The 19,588-nt window shown below is 42.9% G+C and overlaps 2 protein-coding genes and 1 non-coding gene across 14 annotated transcripts in view; 1 reads left to right on the top strand and 2 right to left on the bottom strand.

Annotated features, from left to right (window-relative positions):
- Positions 1 to 1,623: 1,623 nt before the first annotated feature.
- AMIGO2 (adhesion molecule with Ig like domain 2) lies at positions 1,624 to 6,373 on the bottom strand. Its single transcript, XM_055395625.2, has 2 exons — positions 6,247 to 6,373; positions 1,624 to 5,862 (listed from the first exon to the last, which is right to left on the bottom strand). Exon 2 carries the CDS (start codon positions 5,797 to 5,799, stop codon positions 4,234 to 4,236), a length of 1,566 nt encoding a protein of 521 aa, XP_055251600.2. The 5' UTR covers positions 5,800 to 5,862; positions 6,247 to 6,373; the 3' UTR covers positions 1,624 to 4,233.
- Positions 6,374 to 6,384: 11 nt separating this feature from the next.
- Positions 6,385 to 19,588, top strand: part of PCED1B (PC-esterase domain containing 1B) — a 197,758-nt gene continuing 184,554 nt past the window's right edge. For all 12 annotated transcript variants that reach the window (XR_016037587.1, XR_008681839.2, XR_016037590.1 and 9 more), the window contains exon 1: positions 6,385 to 6,516. The gene's annotated coding sequence lies outside the window, so the exon portion shown is untranslated. The remainder of the gene's footprint in view (positions 6,517 to 19,588) is intronic.
- TRNAL-CAA (transfer RNA leucine (anticodon CAA)) lies at positions 9,139 to 9,210 on the bottom strand. The gene has a single exon. It is a non-coding gene; the product is annotated as a tRNA-Leu (tRNA).

Here is a 19,588-nt window from a genome sequence, read left to right as displayed (position 1 = left end):
ACTGGTTGGATCTCCTTGCAGTCCAAGGGACTCTCAAGAGTCTTCTCCGGCACCACAGTTCAAAAGCATCGATTCTTCGGCGATCAGCTTTCTTCACAGTCCAACTCTCACATCCATACATGATCACTGGAAAAACCATAGCCTTGACTAGACGGACCTTGGTTGGCAAAGTAATGTCTCTGCTTTTTAATATGCTATCTAGATTGGTTATAACTTTCCTTCCAAGGAGTAAGCGTAGAGGGTAGCTACTAGAAACCCCTGTTTATTTAACTTTCCCCTGTGATCCCATGGAGATGCTCCGATTTAGACCTCCTTACTGCTCAGTAAAGCAGATGAAACTAAAATGTGACAATCAGCAAGAGCAGTCATGGCCAAGGAAAAGCCAGCAATATTGGAGGGTGTTTAAGCTGTATCCTGCTGCTACTGCTGCTAAGTCACTTCAGTTGTGTCCGACTCTGTGTGACCCCATAGATGGAAGCCCACCAGGCTCCCCCGTCCCTGGGATTCTCCAGGCAAGAACACTGGAGTGGGTTGCCATTTCCTTCTCCAATGTGTGAAAGTGAAAAGTGAAAGTGAAGTCGCTCAGTCGTGCTTAGCGACCCCACGGACTGCAGCCTACCAGGCTCCTCCATCCATGGGATTTTCTAGGCAATAGTACTGGAGTGGCTTGCCATTGCCTTCTCCGACAGTGCTTAGCAGGATGATCCAAATCAGGTGTCTTTTTAGAATCTGGACTGACAGCATATCTTCTTGCCCCTCTGATGTTTCCACCCCTGTAAGTTTCACCTACGTCTCTTCTGATTAACATTTTAGAAAAAGGTTTAGAGAAATGAAAAAAAAAAGTTTTCCAGGCAAATAATTCAAGTAACTAAACCTAAAAATACATATATTTGAATCTCTCTAGGCCAAACAGTGAGGATTCATGAAGAAGTTGACTATAAATTAATGCTTTAGGGCATTAGTTCAGATAATAGGTCTTAAAAGTATATTTTTAAATGTAACTCATGATTAATAGAGGGTGTTATCATCAACTTAGTATCTTATAATTATAGTGAAAAAATATTGTAAGCCCAGGAAAATTTCACATATGTGATCTTTGTTTGATTTTTCCAGAGTATCCACTTCTCTCATAACTGAGTAATAAAAAATACTAAGTACCTTAAAAGAATAACCCAGGTACATAAATCAAAATTATTACTTGGAAGGAAAATTATATAAAAGTTCTGAGTGAAACAAATTTATAATGTACAAATCACTTCTGTTCCTACATTTAAAATACATGTGATCGGGCTTCTACGTGCATGCTATGTCTTGTCAGTCGTGTCTGACTCTTTGCAACCCTAGAGACTGTAGCCCACCAGGCTCCTCTGTCCATGGGATTCTCCAGGCAAGAATACTAGAGTAGGTTGCCATGCCCGTCTCCAGGGGCTCTTCCTGACCCAGGGATCAAATCCGAGTCTCATGTCTCCTGCATTGGCAGGCAGGTTCTTCACCACTAGTGCTACCTGGGAAGCCCCCAGGTTTCTACCCTCCCCACCCCCTCAAAAAAGAAAAGATACACGTAAGAACTTAAAAAACTTCCACAGCGTAACATTCAGTTCTATGCTTTTACATCACCATGACTTCCTACTCCTGTACAAAACAAAGCTTTGCTTTGCAGCATTCAGGATTTGCTTTTGCATTATTTTTTATTGAAATATAGTTCCTTTACAATGCTGTGTTAGTTTCAGATGACAGCAAAGTGATTCAGTTATACATACATCCATATATATATACATGTATATGTATATATGCATTTTTTTTCATCTGTAAATATGTTAGTTTTTATCTCAACTCAGCTCATCCTTTAACCAAGCATCAGGATTAGGATCAACCAAGATCAGGCTCTCCAAACTCCCCACTGCCAGCACTGTTCATGGCCCCTTGCCAAAGGCAGCATGCATTTCCTAGGATCAAGGGTTTGAGAGTTGAAAGACCCTAGAGATCTGGCCCAGAAAAGGATGAATTCAGAGATCTTCTGCAACCCCACTGCCGGCCATGTTTTCACACTCAGCACCCTGGTGATCATGGCCCCTGGAGGCAGTCCTTCCCCTTGCTGAAGTGTCAGTGGTTCAGGAGTTTCCCCCTGTGTCCTGACTCCCTGTGTGACCCTGAATGAACCACAGCATCTCTTCATCCAAATATGAATGAAAAAAGAGTAACGATTTTAAAGATCACACAGGTCACAGAATTCTTCCTAACTGCTTAAATAGCAGGAACTGGAATAAAATGTTTTCCTCTAATGTCCTAATATCCTTGGGACTGAAGGATCTTATCTAACAGGTGAGGTCTATGTTTAAAAGGTAGAGGCAGTAAGTTTTTAACACCAACTAGGCAATAAGGAATTGTCAACTGAGCAACAGGTAACATCCTATCCTATTTTCTGTGCACACATCCTGACCACTCACCCACTCCTTAGCCCACCGCTGACCTGTATCTGCCACCAGGTGCCTGGCTTGGCACTTATCAAGCTGTCACCAAGGATCCATTGTTCACCAAACCACCACTCCCAACGTCAGTCTTTCCTCCTCATCTCATTCTCCATTTCTCCAAATACTCGTTACTGTGGCCTTCCTCCATCTTTTTATTATCTTCTCTCTCAGCCCTGGCGACAGCACATCCCTGATTCATTCCCCTTTGTCATTTTCTGATCACTGTTTGGCCTCATTCTTTGGCTCCTTCACCATCCTTATCATTAAAAATAGCCACTTTTTGACTCTCTTATCTTCACCATGAAGAATCCGGAAACTGAGCTCTCCCTGAATCCCTGTTACTAACTCACTGTGTGGCCTTAGACAACCCACAGCCCTCTCTGGGTTTCATTTATCCCTGAGAAAGTAAAGCAGCTGGACTTGAAAATCCAAAATCATAGTCCTTCAGACCTAGGCAGTGCTACACTAGTCTGTCCTAATCCCATTCCTGTCCTCTATCAGTACGTGGTATATTTTCAGAAAGCCAGAGCAAGTCTGTGACGGAGCTAAGACCACCGGGAAGTCATCACTTCCAGGGTGTGAAGGAACCTCTGAAATCTCCATTTCATAGTTGAGAAAACCTAGGTTCAAAGTGGATAGCTGATTATCTCACAGAGATGGGAATAAGGAGGCTCCCACATGTTCCAAATTCAGAGCCTAAGTGACTTTCAAACCTGGCTGAAGTGCATAATGGGATCAAGTAAAATGGGATATTGAAGGTATTCACTGGGTAGGACGCTCTGTAGCCTTTTTTCCCGCTTTAAAAAAAAAAATCTATACTGTGCAAGAAATTTGGAGAGAAATCTGCAATAGATGGTGTTTAACACAAAGCAGCACAATCAGATCACATAAAACATCTTAGATTTATATTTTTAAATAGCCAAATAGAACATCAAGTCGCAGAACACATGTATTTACATTAATTTGAAAGTCCAAAGTACAATATAGTGGCTTCTCTTTTAACAGTTCATATAATTTAAGACTTATACACACACAAGCATACAGACAAATATTAGTCTCCTAGAACAAAGGCTGAAGAAATTACTCAGACATTTTGGCATTGACACTTACATATTTATGGCAACAAATAATAATGGCTTTAAACTTTCAATAAGATCTTTTGTACAAGGATAGGAGATGGAAAGAATGGAAAGAAGACAGTCAAACAAATGTACCTTTACTGTACTATTTATCTAACACCATATGCGATGTGGCACTGCTCAGCAAATTTGATCAGGACTGTCTATTTACTCTGGTCTGCAATGATAACATGAACTGAAGTATCCCCAAATCTAACTTTACTTTGTGCTTTATAAACAACTGCTGCTTGGTTCTTCCTTCTGCATCTTTTAAAAATGAACACTTTTAACATAACTCAACTTTGGTCCCAATAAGCATCTGAAATTTAGCTTTTCTTTCAAGAATCCTGAGTGAAAGGACAATGTCAGTCACGTCGCCTCCAGACCAGCTTTGAAATTATCAGTGGTGCTAAAGATGAAGGTATTATCTAGAACTTAAACTCTGAAATACAACTCCATCTTTCTCTGGCATGAACCTAAGTGCTTTACCACATTTCCTATAAACCAATGAAAGAGACCCTGTGGTATTATTTCTGAAACACAGAACAACCCCATTTCTGCCCTGCTGTTTATTTTTGCAGACCACACACAAAGTTGAATATAAAGAGATTCAATCACTACATCGTACAAATGCAGGCACAAAATTAAGTGGACGCCACAAAGGGTGTGTCTGAAAACACTGAATTGACTGAATCTGAGTCGGATTTCACCCTCGTGGACTTTAAGATGCCCTCAGCTATGACCGTTTCACTGGGAAAGAGCCTGACTTTCCCATTCTGCCCTGTTGCAGTATCCTTCAGGGGTTCCAAAAACACTACTCTTTTCCCAGCCCCTGCCTTCCGTTCATCAGTGGGGGCATCGCTATCAGGGCCAGGAGTGAGAATAGATGCATGGACATTGCTTTGGTTTAGCATATTTTTTCGTCTCTTGGGTTTACACTTGCAGGGACACGGTGTCAGATAGAGGTACAGAAGTACCAGAACAATGCTGGCCACGCAGGCTGCAAGAGTGGTAAAAGCTGTGTTAAATGCCTCGTGCGCATGGGATTTGTTTATGGTGAAATTGCTCACGTTTATTGTGACATCCACAGTTTCATTTAACAGACGTTGCCGATTCATTGCAACACAGGAATACACTCCAGCATCCTCAAAACGAGGACTTTCTATAACCAGGCTTCCATTGGGAAACACATGGAAGTTTTCCATCTCTTTATCGGGCTCCAGCACTCTGTTATCTGGACCGACCCACATGAAATCGGTATTTGCCCTACCAGTCTTGCCGTCACAGTGGACCATCAGCCTTTCCCCGACCTGAGCTTCGTGAATAAAGCCAAGGGCACGGAAGGAACCATTGATGATACTGTCAGAGCAGTTCAGGAAGCTATCCTGGAGCAGAAGCACCTGATGGAAGTGCCTAGTGTCAGACCATAGGCGACAGGTATAATCATTCTTAAAATCCATCACTGAGCTGAAGTGCCTGCGGTACCAAAAGATCAACAAGGAGTAAAGGGAACAGTCACAGACAAAGGGATTTCCATGAAGGAAGATACCTCTCAGTTGCTTTCCTGGCACTAAATTTATATGATGCATTGGTAGAGAGGAGATGCGGTTATAAGAAACATCTAGAAACATCAGTTCTGCCAGCTTGAACCTTCCAACATACAAATCCATGGGAAACTGCGTGAGAAAGTTTCCACTTAAGTACAGTTTTTGCAGTTGGGAGAGCCCTCCAAACGCTGAAGGATCCAGATAGGAGATGTGATTGTTGTAAAGCAGGAGCACTTCCAGAACCTTCAGCTCTTGGAACACTGCACTTTTCACGGTCTTCAGCTTGTTGGATGACAAGTCAAGACACTTCAGATTTGGAGTGGTGGAAAAACTGTCCGTGGAAATGCTCGTGATGTTGTTGTGCCGAATAATGAGGGTGTTCAGCTTTACCAACGATACTGGAATCCACTCAGAATCCAGAAGTCCAATTCTGTTGTAACTGAGATCCAGTCTCTTGATCAACCTGAAAAGGTTCCCAGGCACCCTGGACAGATTTTTGTTGGTGCAGCTGACGATGTCAGTGGCACAGATGCAAGCAGTGGGGCACACCCCGGAGGCGCCACGGCTCACAGTCACCGTGATAACCAACAAACACAGCAGTTCCTTGCAGCCCGGTCTGACAACTCCAGGCAGGGTGGGCAGTGCGTGTAAACGTAAAGACATTATGGTCGCCTCTGAGTCTCTTCCAGCAGCCTTTTCCACCAGCTCAGCCTCCCACCAGTGAACCTGGTAAACAATAAATATTTAAAGAGGGGGTTTTAAAAAAAGATCCACTAGCACTAGTTAACCCTTAAGAGTAATATCTGGCTTTCTTTCCAATAACTTTTGAAACGGAGGGTTTTTTCACACTGGGGAGTCTATGTTAGATGCCTATTTTTCCTGGGTTACTCCTGCTTACAGGCATTTACAGTTCCATCCTATCGGCACAACCTTCTCAATATCAGAAACTCAATTGTTTTTTTAAGGCGCATCCAGCGTTGTTGTTGGGTTTTTGGGGTTGTTTTTTTTTTTTTTTTTCACTCTCTCCAGAGACACAAAAATACACAAACGAGCCTTATAAACAATTACAGGGAAATACTTAGCAAGCCACCCGTCCAGAAAGCAACTCACAGAGCTGGGACGCCTCACGGGCTCCGGGGATAGGCCGCCGACGTGGTGTCTTCTGCAGGTCTGTGCGTCCGTCTGTCTCTGTCTGTCACTCCGGCATCTTAGGAGTTCCTTTCCCTTTTGCTCCCGGCGGGCGGCAGCCTCTCGCTGGCTCGCAACTTTGGGGAGTTTCAAGCCGCCGCTTAGGCGGCAGCAGCAGCAACCCCGGCCGCAGGAAACGTCTCGACCGGCTCCGGTTGGTGCTCCCGGGCTTTCTTCATTGCTCGGCTGAAGGTACAGCCTGGGCGATCCGGTCGTCGCGTGCCCACGCGCGGGGCGCCCGGCTCCTGGAGCCGGGTCCGAGGGGCGGGAAGCGGATCGGACCCGGCCCCGCCTCTCCGCTCACGGGAGGCAGCAGGGCCCCGGCTCCCCGGCGCCACCGGCCGGGTTTTATCCCCGCGCGCTCAGGGTCGGGTGCGGGGCGGGGAGAGCAGCCCCGCCCCTGCGCGTCCTCCTTCCAGCGGGAGCCTGCCCCCGGGCCACGGGCGGGAGCCGGCCGGGCGCACCCCGCGCACCCACCCCGCAGCCCCGCCGCCGCCCTCTGCCCGCCCCTCCGGCTCCCGGAGAGCGGCCGCGCGGCGGGCCGGGGGACCCACCCCCGAGGCCGGGCTCGCGTGCCCCGGGGTGAGGACGCGCTCGCGCACTGCCGCCAATCGCGCCGGGGAGCCCAGCCCCGACCCGCGGGCTGGCGGGGTCGAGGCAGGTCACGGGACACGCCCAGCCCGAGAGCTGGAGGTCGCAGCCTTGAAGACCCACGTGTCGCGACCGCGCGGGTCGCGTCTTTCTCCCACCGAGTCCGCTGAGCTCCTCGACCTCTTAGCGCCACCTTTCTTCGGGCGAAGGCCCGGGGGGCTCGCACGGCGCTAAGTGCAGTGGGTTTTACAGGTTTGCAAAACAAACACCGAAGCCGGCTCCGGTCTCCGCCCTCATAAGGGGGGCGGGGGGTAAGCCGCAAAATCGGGCGCGTTCCCTCCGGTGCAACAGGGTCTCCTACTGGGGGGAAGGAGCCGCGAAAGCGCCGCGGGGACGCCGCGCTCCTCCTGGGGAAGTTCGGTCCCTTTCCTAACTCGGGAGGAAGCATCAGGGTTCGTGCCCCATTCGCGAAGGAGAAGCGCAGGAAAGAAGGGTTGGAGCCGACCTTCCGTCTGGAAGGCAAAGATAAGAGTATTAAGCTTAAAAGCAGAAAAAAAAAAAAATCCCAAAGCCAGCCGTTGTTGTTTTGTTTTTTTTTTTTTTTTCCAAAATGTGTTCGCGCGGGACAGAGACTGAACCCAGAAGGGGTGTCTGCCGAGGTTCTTAATCCTTTCCCAAGAGGCAAGCTAGGAAAGGTGCGAGAGCGGGCGGACAAGGCCGGGCAAAGTGAGGAGACAGGGGGTGGAGCTGATGAGCTTTTCGATTAAAAATCCATTTTTGTTTAATTCGGAGATCAGTTTTAATGATGGGATTTGACTGAACCAAATGACCCATTTATACATTATATCCGGATTTAAAGAACTAAATTACTGCTCTGACAAGAGATACTAACCAAAGCAGAAGGGACGGGGACATTGAAACGCACCAAATTGAGAAAAACAGTTGGGGGCAGGGCACATAACTTCTAATCGTACTTGAAAAATAGAAGCGATGACGTAGGCCAACTCCTCGGCCCCGCTACACACACTTGAGCCACCTTGAATTTACTGCGCGCTGGTCTCTACATTGTCAATGAATGGGTTCATGTGATGGCACAGATCTGTTAGGACAGCGCCAAATGTAAGTAGAATTGTGTGCATCATTAATTTAGCTAGACTGTTTGTGGAATGAATCTGAAACAGCACTGGTAAATTGAGGTTTTTCAGGTGAGAGCAGCTTGATTCAGATTAGTTTTGCTTTTCTGAAAAGTTGAAGTTTATCATAATACAGTCTGGAATGCTTCAGGAAACATTTCTTACTGCAAGTTCCCAGGGGAAAGGCGGAGCTTGAGATTTTCTAAAGTTTAGGCCACATTTCTTTGGGTTGTCAAAAAAAACTTAGTGTCCAGGGCTTCATTTTTACAGTTAGAATGATTAACACAGAGAAATAGATTAAAATTACCCAGAGGAACACTTTTTAAGCGACTAATAGATGACCAGGCTTTTGCAGTATTTTACTAAATAACATCCTATTCAAAGGGAAAAAATGAAGATGGGAGAAAGACCTGTATTTCAAACAAAAATGGTCTAAAAAGAAAAGTAGCTTTTGAAAATGGAAGCAGAATGTTATGTTATTAGGGCTGCAGGCACATCTTAGAAACTTTGTGCAAAGATTACACAGCCTAAATAAAACTAAATGTACTCAAAATCCCCAGGCAAGTTTATTTACCCATTTGAAGACCTGATTTTGGGGATTCTGCACATTTACCAAGAGGAAAAGTGTTTTGAAAAGGGTGGGTTTACTTGACTTGGTGAGAGAAAGCCAATAGTTGATCTTAATGATGGTATAAGAGGGGACCTTACTTTGTGGAGGATAACTGTTTTATCTTTCTGGAATCCCTTCTTCTTCTACCAGATCCACCCTTTCCACTAGAAGGTATATTCCACAAGGGTGAAATGTTTTATCTTGAACACTGCTCTGTTCTTAGCTTCTAGAACCATGCTTGCCACTTACTTGTCTTTGAAGGAATTTTTTGATAAATTAACTGGTGAATGAGGAACCTATCTTAGGCAGCGTGGATCTACTCATTGCCCTCCTGCTCTCTATACTTCCGTTCTGTTCCGTCGCTCAGTCGTGTCCGACTCTTTGCGACCCCGTGGACTGTAGCCTACCAGGCTTCTCCGTCCGTGGGATTCTCCAGGCAAGAATACTGGAGTGGGTTACCATTTCCTTCTCCAGGGGATCTTCCCGACCCAGGGATCGAACCCGGGTCTCCCGCATTTGAGGCAGACGCTTTAACCTCTCAGCCACCAGGGAAGCCCAGCTCTATACTTCAGATGCTTGTAAAGAGAGGGAAAGAGGAGCCCTGTGAACATTGAGTCCTGGATCCAGTAGTGCCTGAAGGCCACTGCACAATTTTATTTCCCTTCTAACTACATTCTCTACCCACATCCCTTTTACTTTTTCCTTTCTTATTCTTCCTCAGTTATTTTGAGTTACGTTTCATGTCACTTGAAACAAGAATCCTAGTATATATGATGGTAATAATAAACAAATATGTATTGAGCTATTACTGTGTGTCAGATATGAGCTGTGTTTTACATGCGTTATTTCATTTACTGCTCACCAAAACCCTGTGATATTGTATAAGCCTATAACTCAGATGGTAAACAACTGTGTTCCAAATTATTTGAAAATGGAATGGGACAAAATTAGCTTGAGGCTCCATTTGAAGGATTTAGATTAAACCAAAAGAGACATTTTTGACAGGGTGGTTCCAGCTTAGAATGGGTTGCCAAGACAGATGGTTGAGTTGCCTTCTCAGGAGTTTAAAATAGGACGGATAGATATTTCTCTGGTCTTTTCTACATGGCACAATCTATCAGTTTTTTTGTTTTGTTTTTTTTGACTAGTAATGACTCCAGGATAGGAGAAAGTGGGTTGACATTTGATGGGATTCTGAATCTAGCCTGTATGGTCCTTTGGCTGGGATTGGAAGTAACTCCTGCCTGGGGGCAGGGATTTGAGTAAATGAAATCTCAGGGGTCTTCTAGCCCCATGATTTCTAGAATTTCTCAGGTTGTAATCAAAGACTTATGAAATTAGAGCTAGGACAAAAAATTGTTATAGGGCTAATTTGATAATTTGGAGTAATTTTTACTAATCATGAACACTTTAATAGAACTTTATATGCTATGAGGGGCTTTCACATTCTGTATCTCATTTAATTCCAGCACACGTCCTGTGATCAGGTATAGTTGGGACACTAAACTTGCCTTTTTTTTTTTTACTTCTCTGGTGATAATGTGGTTAAGACTCTGTCTTCCAATCCGGGGGGTGTGGGTTTGATCGCTGGTCAGGGAACTAAGGTCCCATATGCTGCCTGGTGTGGCCTAAAAATTAAAATAGTAATAATAAAGTTACCTCTTTTTCTTTTTAACCTGAGAGGACTTTTGAGTGGTTTTCAGGGACAGCTCACAAGAGTATCTAGCTCTGCAGGGGCCTGATTGTTGCAGGTGGAAGCTTTCCGCTGAAAGCACACTCTAGGGACAGCCCTCTTGGTAGGGATTTTGCAATGTGACTGCAGCTTAGGTCACAGAAAACACATAACGTTGCCCACCAGCTCTGCAAGCACACTCCGCTCCACAACGTTTTGGCCTGCTCCAGTTGGTTTTTGTAAATTCTCCAAGATTTATGATTGAACCAGATCTTGAACTCAATACTGTGCTTCTGGCTGTATGCAGATTCGAGCTCCAACCCCTGTGCTCTGACCTCCAGGTGGCATGGGTCACCTTGTGGCTGGGTTCTTTGGAATCTCCCTAAGCTATAAATGGGGCAGGGAGTGGGGATGGAACGTGCAGCAAGTACCCACATGCCCTCCCCAGGGAGAGCCCACAGCGGGCCAACTATTTAATCAATCACCGCTTAGCCATTTGCTCCTCCCTTTATTTGGGGGGAGTAGGGGCTGAGGTGGGGACAGGTTGCAAAGCATGCAGGATCTTATTTCCCCAACCAGGGATCAAACCCATGCCCCTTGCAGTGAAAGCACAGAGTCCCAACTACTGAACCACCAGTCCCCACCCCCCACCCCCATCTGTTCTTTCTATCGCCTGTCTTCACTGACATGGACTAGATAGAATTTTTGTTGTTGTTGATATTGCTTTTAATTTAGTTGAGATAAAATTTGCATAAGCAAAATTCATCATTTTGACCATTCGAAAATACACTGTTGTGTGTTTGCTGCTGCTGCTGCTAAGTCACTTCAGTCGTGTCCGACTCTGTGTGACCCCATAGACGGAAGCCCACCAAGCTCCCCCGTCCCTGGGATTCTCCAGGCAAGAACACGGGAGTGGGTTGCCATTTCCTTCTCCAGTGTGTGAAAGTGAAAAGTGAAGTCGCTCAGTCATGTCCGACCCTTAGCGACCCCATGGACTGCAGCCTACCAGGCTCCTCCATCCATGGGATTTTCTAGGCAATAGTACTGGAGTGGCTTGCCATTGCCTTCACACTGTCTAATTCTAGAATAATTAATTCCATTACTCCCGAAAGGAAGCCCTGGACCCAGTAAGCAGTCACTCCCATTTCCCTCCTCCCAGTTCTTGGCAACCACTAATTTACTTTCTGTCACCATGGATTTGCCTATTCTGAACATTTCGCATAAATGGAATCATACAAGATGTGACCTTTGTGTCTGGCTTCTTTCACTTAGCATACTGTTTTCAAGTTTGGATGAGGTATTCTAGCTAAAGCTTGTAGAACCAGTTGGGATCATCCCTTTGAAAGTCTTACACAGATGGTTTTCTTGCACTTAAGCTTAAACATGGACCATCTACTCCTGCTATTGTCAACTCTGAGACCAAAAGTTCTACTTATTCAGAGTCTTCAACTATAAAAGTGTCAAGCCCCTGTGTGATTACAGAAAACCAGCAGTTTTCTGAGTTGAGAAGATCTAAGTTCTAGTCCTGGGCGAAAATGCTTTCATCTCTCCATAAAACCTAAGAATCAATTAAGGATATGGCAATTAATGATTTCTTAAGTTCCTTTTAACTTCAAAACATGAATCTGATTTTCTGATCTGCTGTTGCCCAGGCCCCAGGAAGACAGACGATTAGAACAGAGGTACTAACCAGTTAGAGCCCATCTGGGTTTAGTTCCTTCCTCTGGGTCAGTTATCACTGCAGTGGGTAGACACAAACTCCTCTTTTTCCCCAGTGATGTTAGTCTTATTGCTGTTTCGGGAAAAGTGAGAGTTGCCTATAGTCAAGATATCACTTTAATTTATCAAGTATTCGATCACAAAGGGGCAGCATCATTTCTCAAAGGAAAAAAAAAACAAAGATGCATCCTTAATGTCCAACAGGGATGTGGGTGAATAAATGGTTGTGCATCCATCTGGCATTGTGCTATATTGTCATTAAAAATAACATAACAGAGAAATATCTCTTGTGACATAACAAAAAAATTACCAAAAAGTGTTCTTCCAATTTTTACAAAAGAAAATACACGTGTATATGAATTATCTGTATGTATAGAAGATCATCTGAAAGAGTGTATACTTATAACAGTGGTTTTAAATTTTTTCATCTCTTATCTGCATTTTCTATTTCTCTGCAATGCTTTTGGGATAAGAAAAATTACAGTGAGAACTTATCATTGTTTCAAGTTATTGACAATTAAGTCATGTGCATCAGTATTTCTTCTTTGTGACCCCGTCTTAATATTCAGCCATTCTAGTTTCCCTGGTGGCTCAGACAGTAAACAATGTGCCTGTAATGCAGGACACCTGGGTTCAATCCTTGGGTTGGGAAGATCCACTGGAGGAAGAAATGGCAACCCACTCCAGTATTCTTGCCTGGAGAATCCCATGGACAGAGGAGCCTGGCGGGCTGCAGTCTGTGGGGTCGCAAAGAGTTGGATACGACTGAACAACTAACAGTTCAGTTTCAGAGAGCAAACACTCTTCTAACTTCTCAGGCAGGAAGTGATTTCTCCTGATTTGAGGTACTATAATTGCTGTCCCCTCTTAGCACAGCTGTCATTTATCTGGCAAATATATCCTGAGCATCTGCTAAGTGCTGGGTGCTGTCTGTTAATCTGAGAATTTTAGCAATACATACGAGCTACTGTAGCTCACAGGTCATGTTAGGATTAGGCACATGTAGTCACTTACATATTTCTTATTGGCCAGTCATCCCCATTCCCAGGTTTGCAATTCAACATTCTTGGTTGTATCAACTCCCAGCAGCTGTGAATCCTTTCCTCTCACAACACATTCTTAGACCAGCCTTTGTAAGGGAGGCTGGTCCCCTGCCCGAAAAACACACCACTGGTTTTTCATTGAGAAACAAAAATAAAAGTAGCAACTAAAACCCTTTCTTCCTCATCCTAAAAGTACTATGTACTCCTTGTAGATAAAGGGGAAGAAGATACAGAAAAACTGTAAAGAATCAAGAGAATGTCATTTATAATCTTCTATGTTCAGTCACTCAACCATGTCCGATTCTTTGTGGCCCCATGGACTGTAGCCCACCAGGCTCCTCTGTCCATGGAATTCTCCAGGCAGGAATACTGGAACAGGTTGTCAGTTCCTACTCTAGGGGATCTTCCCGACCCAGATATCGAACCTGTGTCTCTTGCATCTTTTGCATTGGCAGGCGGGTTTTTTACCATTAGTGCCACCTGGGAAGCCCATTTATAATCTTACTGGTAACTTTATTTCTGCTGAAAGAATAAATTCATTGTTGTGGGGAACCTGAGAAAGTTGCAAAGGATGATTTTCTCTTTGTCATAATTATGTAATAAGAGAAATAAACATCTTTTTTTTTCTTTTTTTTAATACTCTGAATTCTCAGCCTTAGGAATGAAATAAGCAGATGAAAACTTGCTTTATAAAACTCACTCTTAAAGCCATGCATCTGGCATTATGGTTCCTTTTATGATTTTGGTCATAAATGGTAGGTTCTCTAGTTTTCATTTGCTTATTATTAGCCTGAGGGGATCATCTAATTGAATTCTTAAATGCTAATATATTTGTCAAAACTGAGGCTAATTTTATCTCTCTGAAAAATATGGATAATTTTTAACAAACTCAGTTTAGAGAACTACATGAAGCGTTCAGAATCCAATTTTATATCTTTTAAAAAACATGATTTCCTGTAGCAGTAATTAATTTATCATACCTTTGTAAAGGTGATATATGATCATTCAAGGAACTATGTGATTGGAAGCAATCATTATTTGCTAGTCAACATTTACGCAAAATAGAGTAAAATAAAATTGAGAGAATATAATAAACACTATTATATAACCAGCAAATACTTATTCAGTTATTTTCAGCAAACACAGGCCCTCTGTGGTGGATGCTCCATGAGTAATAATTGGCTCTGAAACTCTGACCTTTCAGTCTGTGCTAGTGGGAAAAAAAAAAAAAAATCGCATTTAAATGGAGGAAGACAGAAGGACCTCTGCAAAGATGCAAGGAAGCGGGTTTGATAATAAGACCAAACATTCATTCTCAGTGTCTACCAGGCTTCTCATTTAATTGTTACAAACATCCTACAAGATGACCATTAATATCCCCATCTTCTAAGGAGGGTAGTAGAGCTTAGCTGGTTTATATAACTTGCCCAAGATTACTGGTCAAACCAGATCTCTCACCCAAGTTTGTCCCACTCTGATCTCATGCTCAACCATTAGTTCTGATACTTCCTGTTAGGGAGTAGAATGGTCAGCCATCATTTAAATTCCATTCAGCAAATATTGTTAGTTCTGGCCACATTCCCAGACCCATGATATGGTTGCTCTCCTCTAGGAATGTGTAGTGCTGTTAGAATAATTATAGGATATAAGACAGTATATAATTCAATTTCAAATTGGATATAACCAAGGGCTAAAATATTTACAACAGAAAATATGTACTTTGGGCATTGAAAATTCCAGTACAAGCAGAATTTAAGTCTTACTCATTTCTTCTAATTTTAAGTCAATCATTTCTTGGTTGACTCAGTAGCTGATTCAACAAACTGAATTGGATGCACACAAAAACATAGAAGAAATTATTTGAGTGGTCAGGGATGAAAATGATCTCTCAGAATTAAGCAATGATAGTATGAATCCTTGGAGAAGGAAATGGCAACCCACTCCAGTATTCTTGCCTGGGAAATCCCATGGACAGAAGAGCCAGGCGGGCTACAGTCCATGGGGTCACAAGAGTTGAACACAGTTTAGTGACTAAACAAGAACAACAATATGAATCCTTCTGGCTCATTTTATCCACGACATTCACAATGGAGAATTATAAGCCAGAAAAGTAGTCTCTCTTTCCTGGCACATGTAAATGGTCTGAAACATCCTCTAACTGTATGCCAAATGACCATGTGTAAAGGGGTGGGGGGTGAAATTGAGCATAGAATAAAGACGTGAATCCCTGGGTTCTGGTGCCAGAACTTAACATTTATTAACTGTGTGATCTTAGGGAACTCACCCAGTTTTTCAGATTCTCAACCCTCCCAGTTGTGAAATGGAAATGCAGTACCCATGTACACTCTATTTGATTTCACAAGGTTGATGTAGATAAGACATGTGAAAAGTGCTTTGGGAGCTCTAAAGCTGTAAAAGGGTATTAGAGTGAGTCCTATTTGTGTGTTCTTCATCCTTATTGCCCTTGTGCCTTGGATGTGATCTGACACAGCACAGATGTTTAACAAATGTTTGTTGAACCTAGTGGAACCAAAGCTACGTTTATGTACAAAATAAACAGAGCTGGAGAGGTATCGCACCACAGTGATGTTTGTACTAATTATGTGGCTCCCCTGAGCCAGGCTGTATCAGAGCACAGCAGGTCCTCATCTGGTCCTCGTTTGGAGAACCTGCTGTTGGCTCAGCCCTGCCTTACTCACCATGGAATTCTCAGCTGCTGCAGATGGGAACAAGCCACCAGTCTGCATGCCTGGGCTGCCCAAGCCTCAGGGGACTTGAAGCTGGCAGGTTACGGAGAGCATCCTGGATGAAGACCTTTAGTTAGGAGAGATAACTGGCAATGTCAGTGACACACTGGAGGGTCCCCAGAGGGTCTCTGAACTATAGGGAAAAACAAAATTAAAAAAACAATAATCATCACTCTCTCCAGAGAGCACTTTTGACGTGCTGCTGCTTGCCTCCTGCCTTGTGATAGAAATGCACGGTAGGAGACCAAGGAAGGTTTGTGTAGGAGAGGTGATGTGCAAATCTGAACAAGTCGCTGGAGGATGAGTCTGCTCACTGACATTTCCTCCTTTGGAGAAACAGCCAGAGGATGGAAAAACAAGCTAGTGTGGCACCTGTCCACGTTTATCTCAAAGTGGAATTTTTCACTTATTCAATGATATTTATTAGAATTCATGGACATCTGAATTCCTCTTCCCTAAATCCCCTTTTCTGGGAAGGCACCGAGGACCTTAATGCTATTTTCATAAGCAGAATAGCATTGACCTGATAGATATCATATGTGTTTCTCTTGTCAGAGGATGAATTGGTTTGAATGGCATCTGACTCAATGGAGATGAGTTTGCGCAAACTCAGGTAGATGGGAAAGCACAGGGAAGCCTGGTGTGCTGGAGTTCATGGGGTTGCAAAGAGCTGGAAACAACTTAACGACTGAACAATAACAGGGTGTGTCTAGGAGGAAGGCTGAATCGTGGCTTCTCCAGACAGACTAGCTTGATGGTATCAACGTCCCCCAAGATGTGAGATGCAAGCTTGATATTTTTAATGCCCTAGAGTTAATTTGATGTGTGGAGAATGGCTTATAACATAAGCCAAAAGAATACCTGTCTATGAATTTAAAGCAAACATCAAGTGGATCAGAACTCTGCCTGTTAGAAAGCTTTGGAAAGCCAAGTTTATCATCACAAACAAATTTGCTGAGTGTGAAATAATAGAGAAGAGTAGTTAGTTTGATGAGTTTAATGTTGAGTGACACCAAATGATTATAGCATGACAAACCTCTTGCCATTAGAGAGGTATGTCTGTCAACAAGACCACATATTCAGGTTGGCTGGACACAACACTGTCATCCCTGGGCAGGCTATTAAAGCCATTAATCAGTGAAATCTTCAATTAAACAAGAAATACAGCAGCATCAGGATGCTGCCCCAATCAGAAAATTACTCTTTCTATTAAAGACAATCTCTTCCCCTTTCTTCAACAGTATAATAATAACAGAGTAGCAAAAGCAGAACATCATAAAAAAGGCAGACAGGTGATCCTGTAGAAGAGAGGCAGATGGACAAAGAACACAGAACTCTTATCAGAAAAGAGTTCTCAGAAAGCTATGGAACTACCTGGAAGAAAAAAAAGTCAGTCTCTAGAAATAATCCTGAGAAGCAGGCATTTTGCAGAACCTCAATAAAACATAATGATACATCATGTGTATTGAAAGTAAACTGAATAATTATACAAGCAGAAACTGAGGTCTGTCCAACAATTTTGAAGAAAAAAAGTTCCAGCAAAAACAGTTTGAGGTAAGAATCATGTAGTGCAGAGAGAAAAGGATTAACAAAACGGGCAAAGTCCCCCAAATCAAAGAACAGAACAGTTACCAGCACCCACTATGCCCCGTGTTCCTTTCTAGTCACTAACTGCCCGGTGATAAGCATTCTCATGACTTCTGGATTTGTTCTGCCTGTTATGATACATTATATACATGAAATATATACTCTTCTTGTCTGGCTCTTATTGCTCAACTCTGTGCTTGAGAGTTTCATCCATATTTTTGAATGTAGTCATCAATTAATCTCACAGCTATATAATATTCTGCTGTGTGACTCAATCACAATTTATTTCCTATTTTAAAAAGCATTGCCTAGTCCAAGGTTATGAAAATGTTTCCATCTAAAAGGGTATTGCTTTATCTTTCAATTTATCTCTCCAATCCAACATTGCTATGGTCTAAATATCTGTATTCTGCGCTGAACTCATATGTTGAAATCTTAATCCCCAAGGTAGTGGTATTAGAGGTGGGGCGTTGCAGAGATGATTAATTCATAAGGGCAGAACCCTCCTGAATGAGATTAAACTCAGGAGAGACCCTTTTCTGCCAGGTGGGGTCATAGCAACAAGACATCATCCATGAATGAGGAAGCAGACCCTCAGCAGATGCCAATTTTTATGGTATTTTTGTTATAGCAACCCAAAAGGACTAAGACACATCTGGAATTGATTCTTGTGTGTAATGTGAAGTAGAAGTCAATAAACATTTTTTTTTCCATATGGATATCTAACTGACCCAGAATGATTTATTGAAAAGACCCTTTTCCCTACTGAATTTTATGGTCATTTTGTCATAAATCATGTGATCATATATGTATGGATCTGTTCTACTGGACAGTTATCTTTTCTTATACTAGTATCACACAGTTTTGATTATCCACAGCTTTATAATAATAGTTCCTATTATAGTGTGAGTCCTTCATATTTGTTCTTCTTCAAGAAAAGCTTGGCTTTTCTTGGCCTTTGCATTTCCATATGAATTTTAGAATTGATTTGTACTGATTTGTACATTGCTGGGAAAAAAATAAGCCCACATCTTGGATTTTGGTTGAGATTGCATGGAAACATGTAATAATCTGAAGAAAAACTTATATCTTTGTAATATTGAGTCATCCAATCCATAACAAGTCCACTTGTTTAGCTTTCCTTTATTTTTTTCTCAGTAAAATTTTGTAACTGTTAGTCCTGTACATCTTCAATTAGATTTATTTCTAAGTGTTTGAGTTTTGGGATACTGTTATAAATGTTTTATTTTCTATTTGTTTATTGCCAGTATATACAAGTAAATATGGCTATGTCATAGCTCAGATTGCTAAATAAAATACCATAAAATGGGTGGCTTATGAAAGTGAAAGTCACTCAGTTGTGTCCGATTCTTTGTGACCTCATGGATTATACAGTCCATGGAATTCTCCAGGCTAGAATACTGGAGTGGGTAGCCGTTCCCTTGTCCAGGGGATCCTCCCAACCCAGGGATCTAACCTAGGTCTCCCGCATTGCAGGTGGATTCTTCACCAGCTGAGCCACCAGGGAAGCCCAAGAACATTGGCTTGGGTAGTCTATCCTTTCTCCAGCAGATCTTCCCGACTCAGGAATTGAACCAGGGTCTCCTGCATTGCAGGCGGATTCTTTACCCACTGAGCTATTTATAACATAAATATATATCTCACAGTTCTAGAAGCTGAAAAGTCCAAGATCAAGGTACTGGAAGATTTGGTGTCTGGTGAGGGCTATCTTCTTCATACATACACAGTGGCTTTTTTCTGTGTTCTCAAGTGATAGAAGGGGTCAGAGATTCCTCTGGACACTTTTGTAAGGGCACTAATCCCATTCATGGGGTCAGAGCCCAAAGACTCCATCTCCGAATACCTTCGTCGTTGAAGTTAGGATTTCAAAATATGAACTTTGGAGGGAACACAAACATTCATTCTACAGCAACTAATTTTTGTATGTTGATTTCATATCCAGTGTTCTTATATTCTCTTATTAATTCTAATATTTATCTATAAATTCTTTAGAAATTTTCTTTGTACATGATCTTATTGTCTAAAACTGACAGTTTCATTTCTTCCTTTTCAATCTCCATGACTTTTATTTCTTCCCCTTCCCTTTTGTGGGCTTCCCTTATGGCTCAGCTGGTAAAGAATCTGCCTGCAATGTGGGAGAC

The sequence above is a fragment of the Moschus berezovskii genome, chromosome 6 (genome assembly GCF_049115385.1).
Source record: "Moschus berezovskii isolate FMDL1 chromosome 6, NW_MosBer_1.0, whole genome shotgun sequence".
Classification (NCBI taxonomy): domain Eukaryota; kingdom Metazoa; phylum Chordata; class Mammalia; order Artiodactyla; family Moschidae; genus Moschus; species Moschus berezovskii.
The sequence above is the reverse complement of the archived record's forward strand: the minus strand, read 5'-3'. Positions and strand labels throughout refer to the sequence as shown.

Excerpts from the sequence above, each read along its gene's own strand:
- AMIGO2 (XM_055395625.2), bottom strand. The coding sequence starts at position 5,799 with ATGTCTTTACGTTTACACGCACTGCCCACCCTGCCTGGAGTTGTCAGA.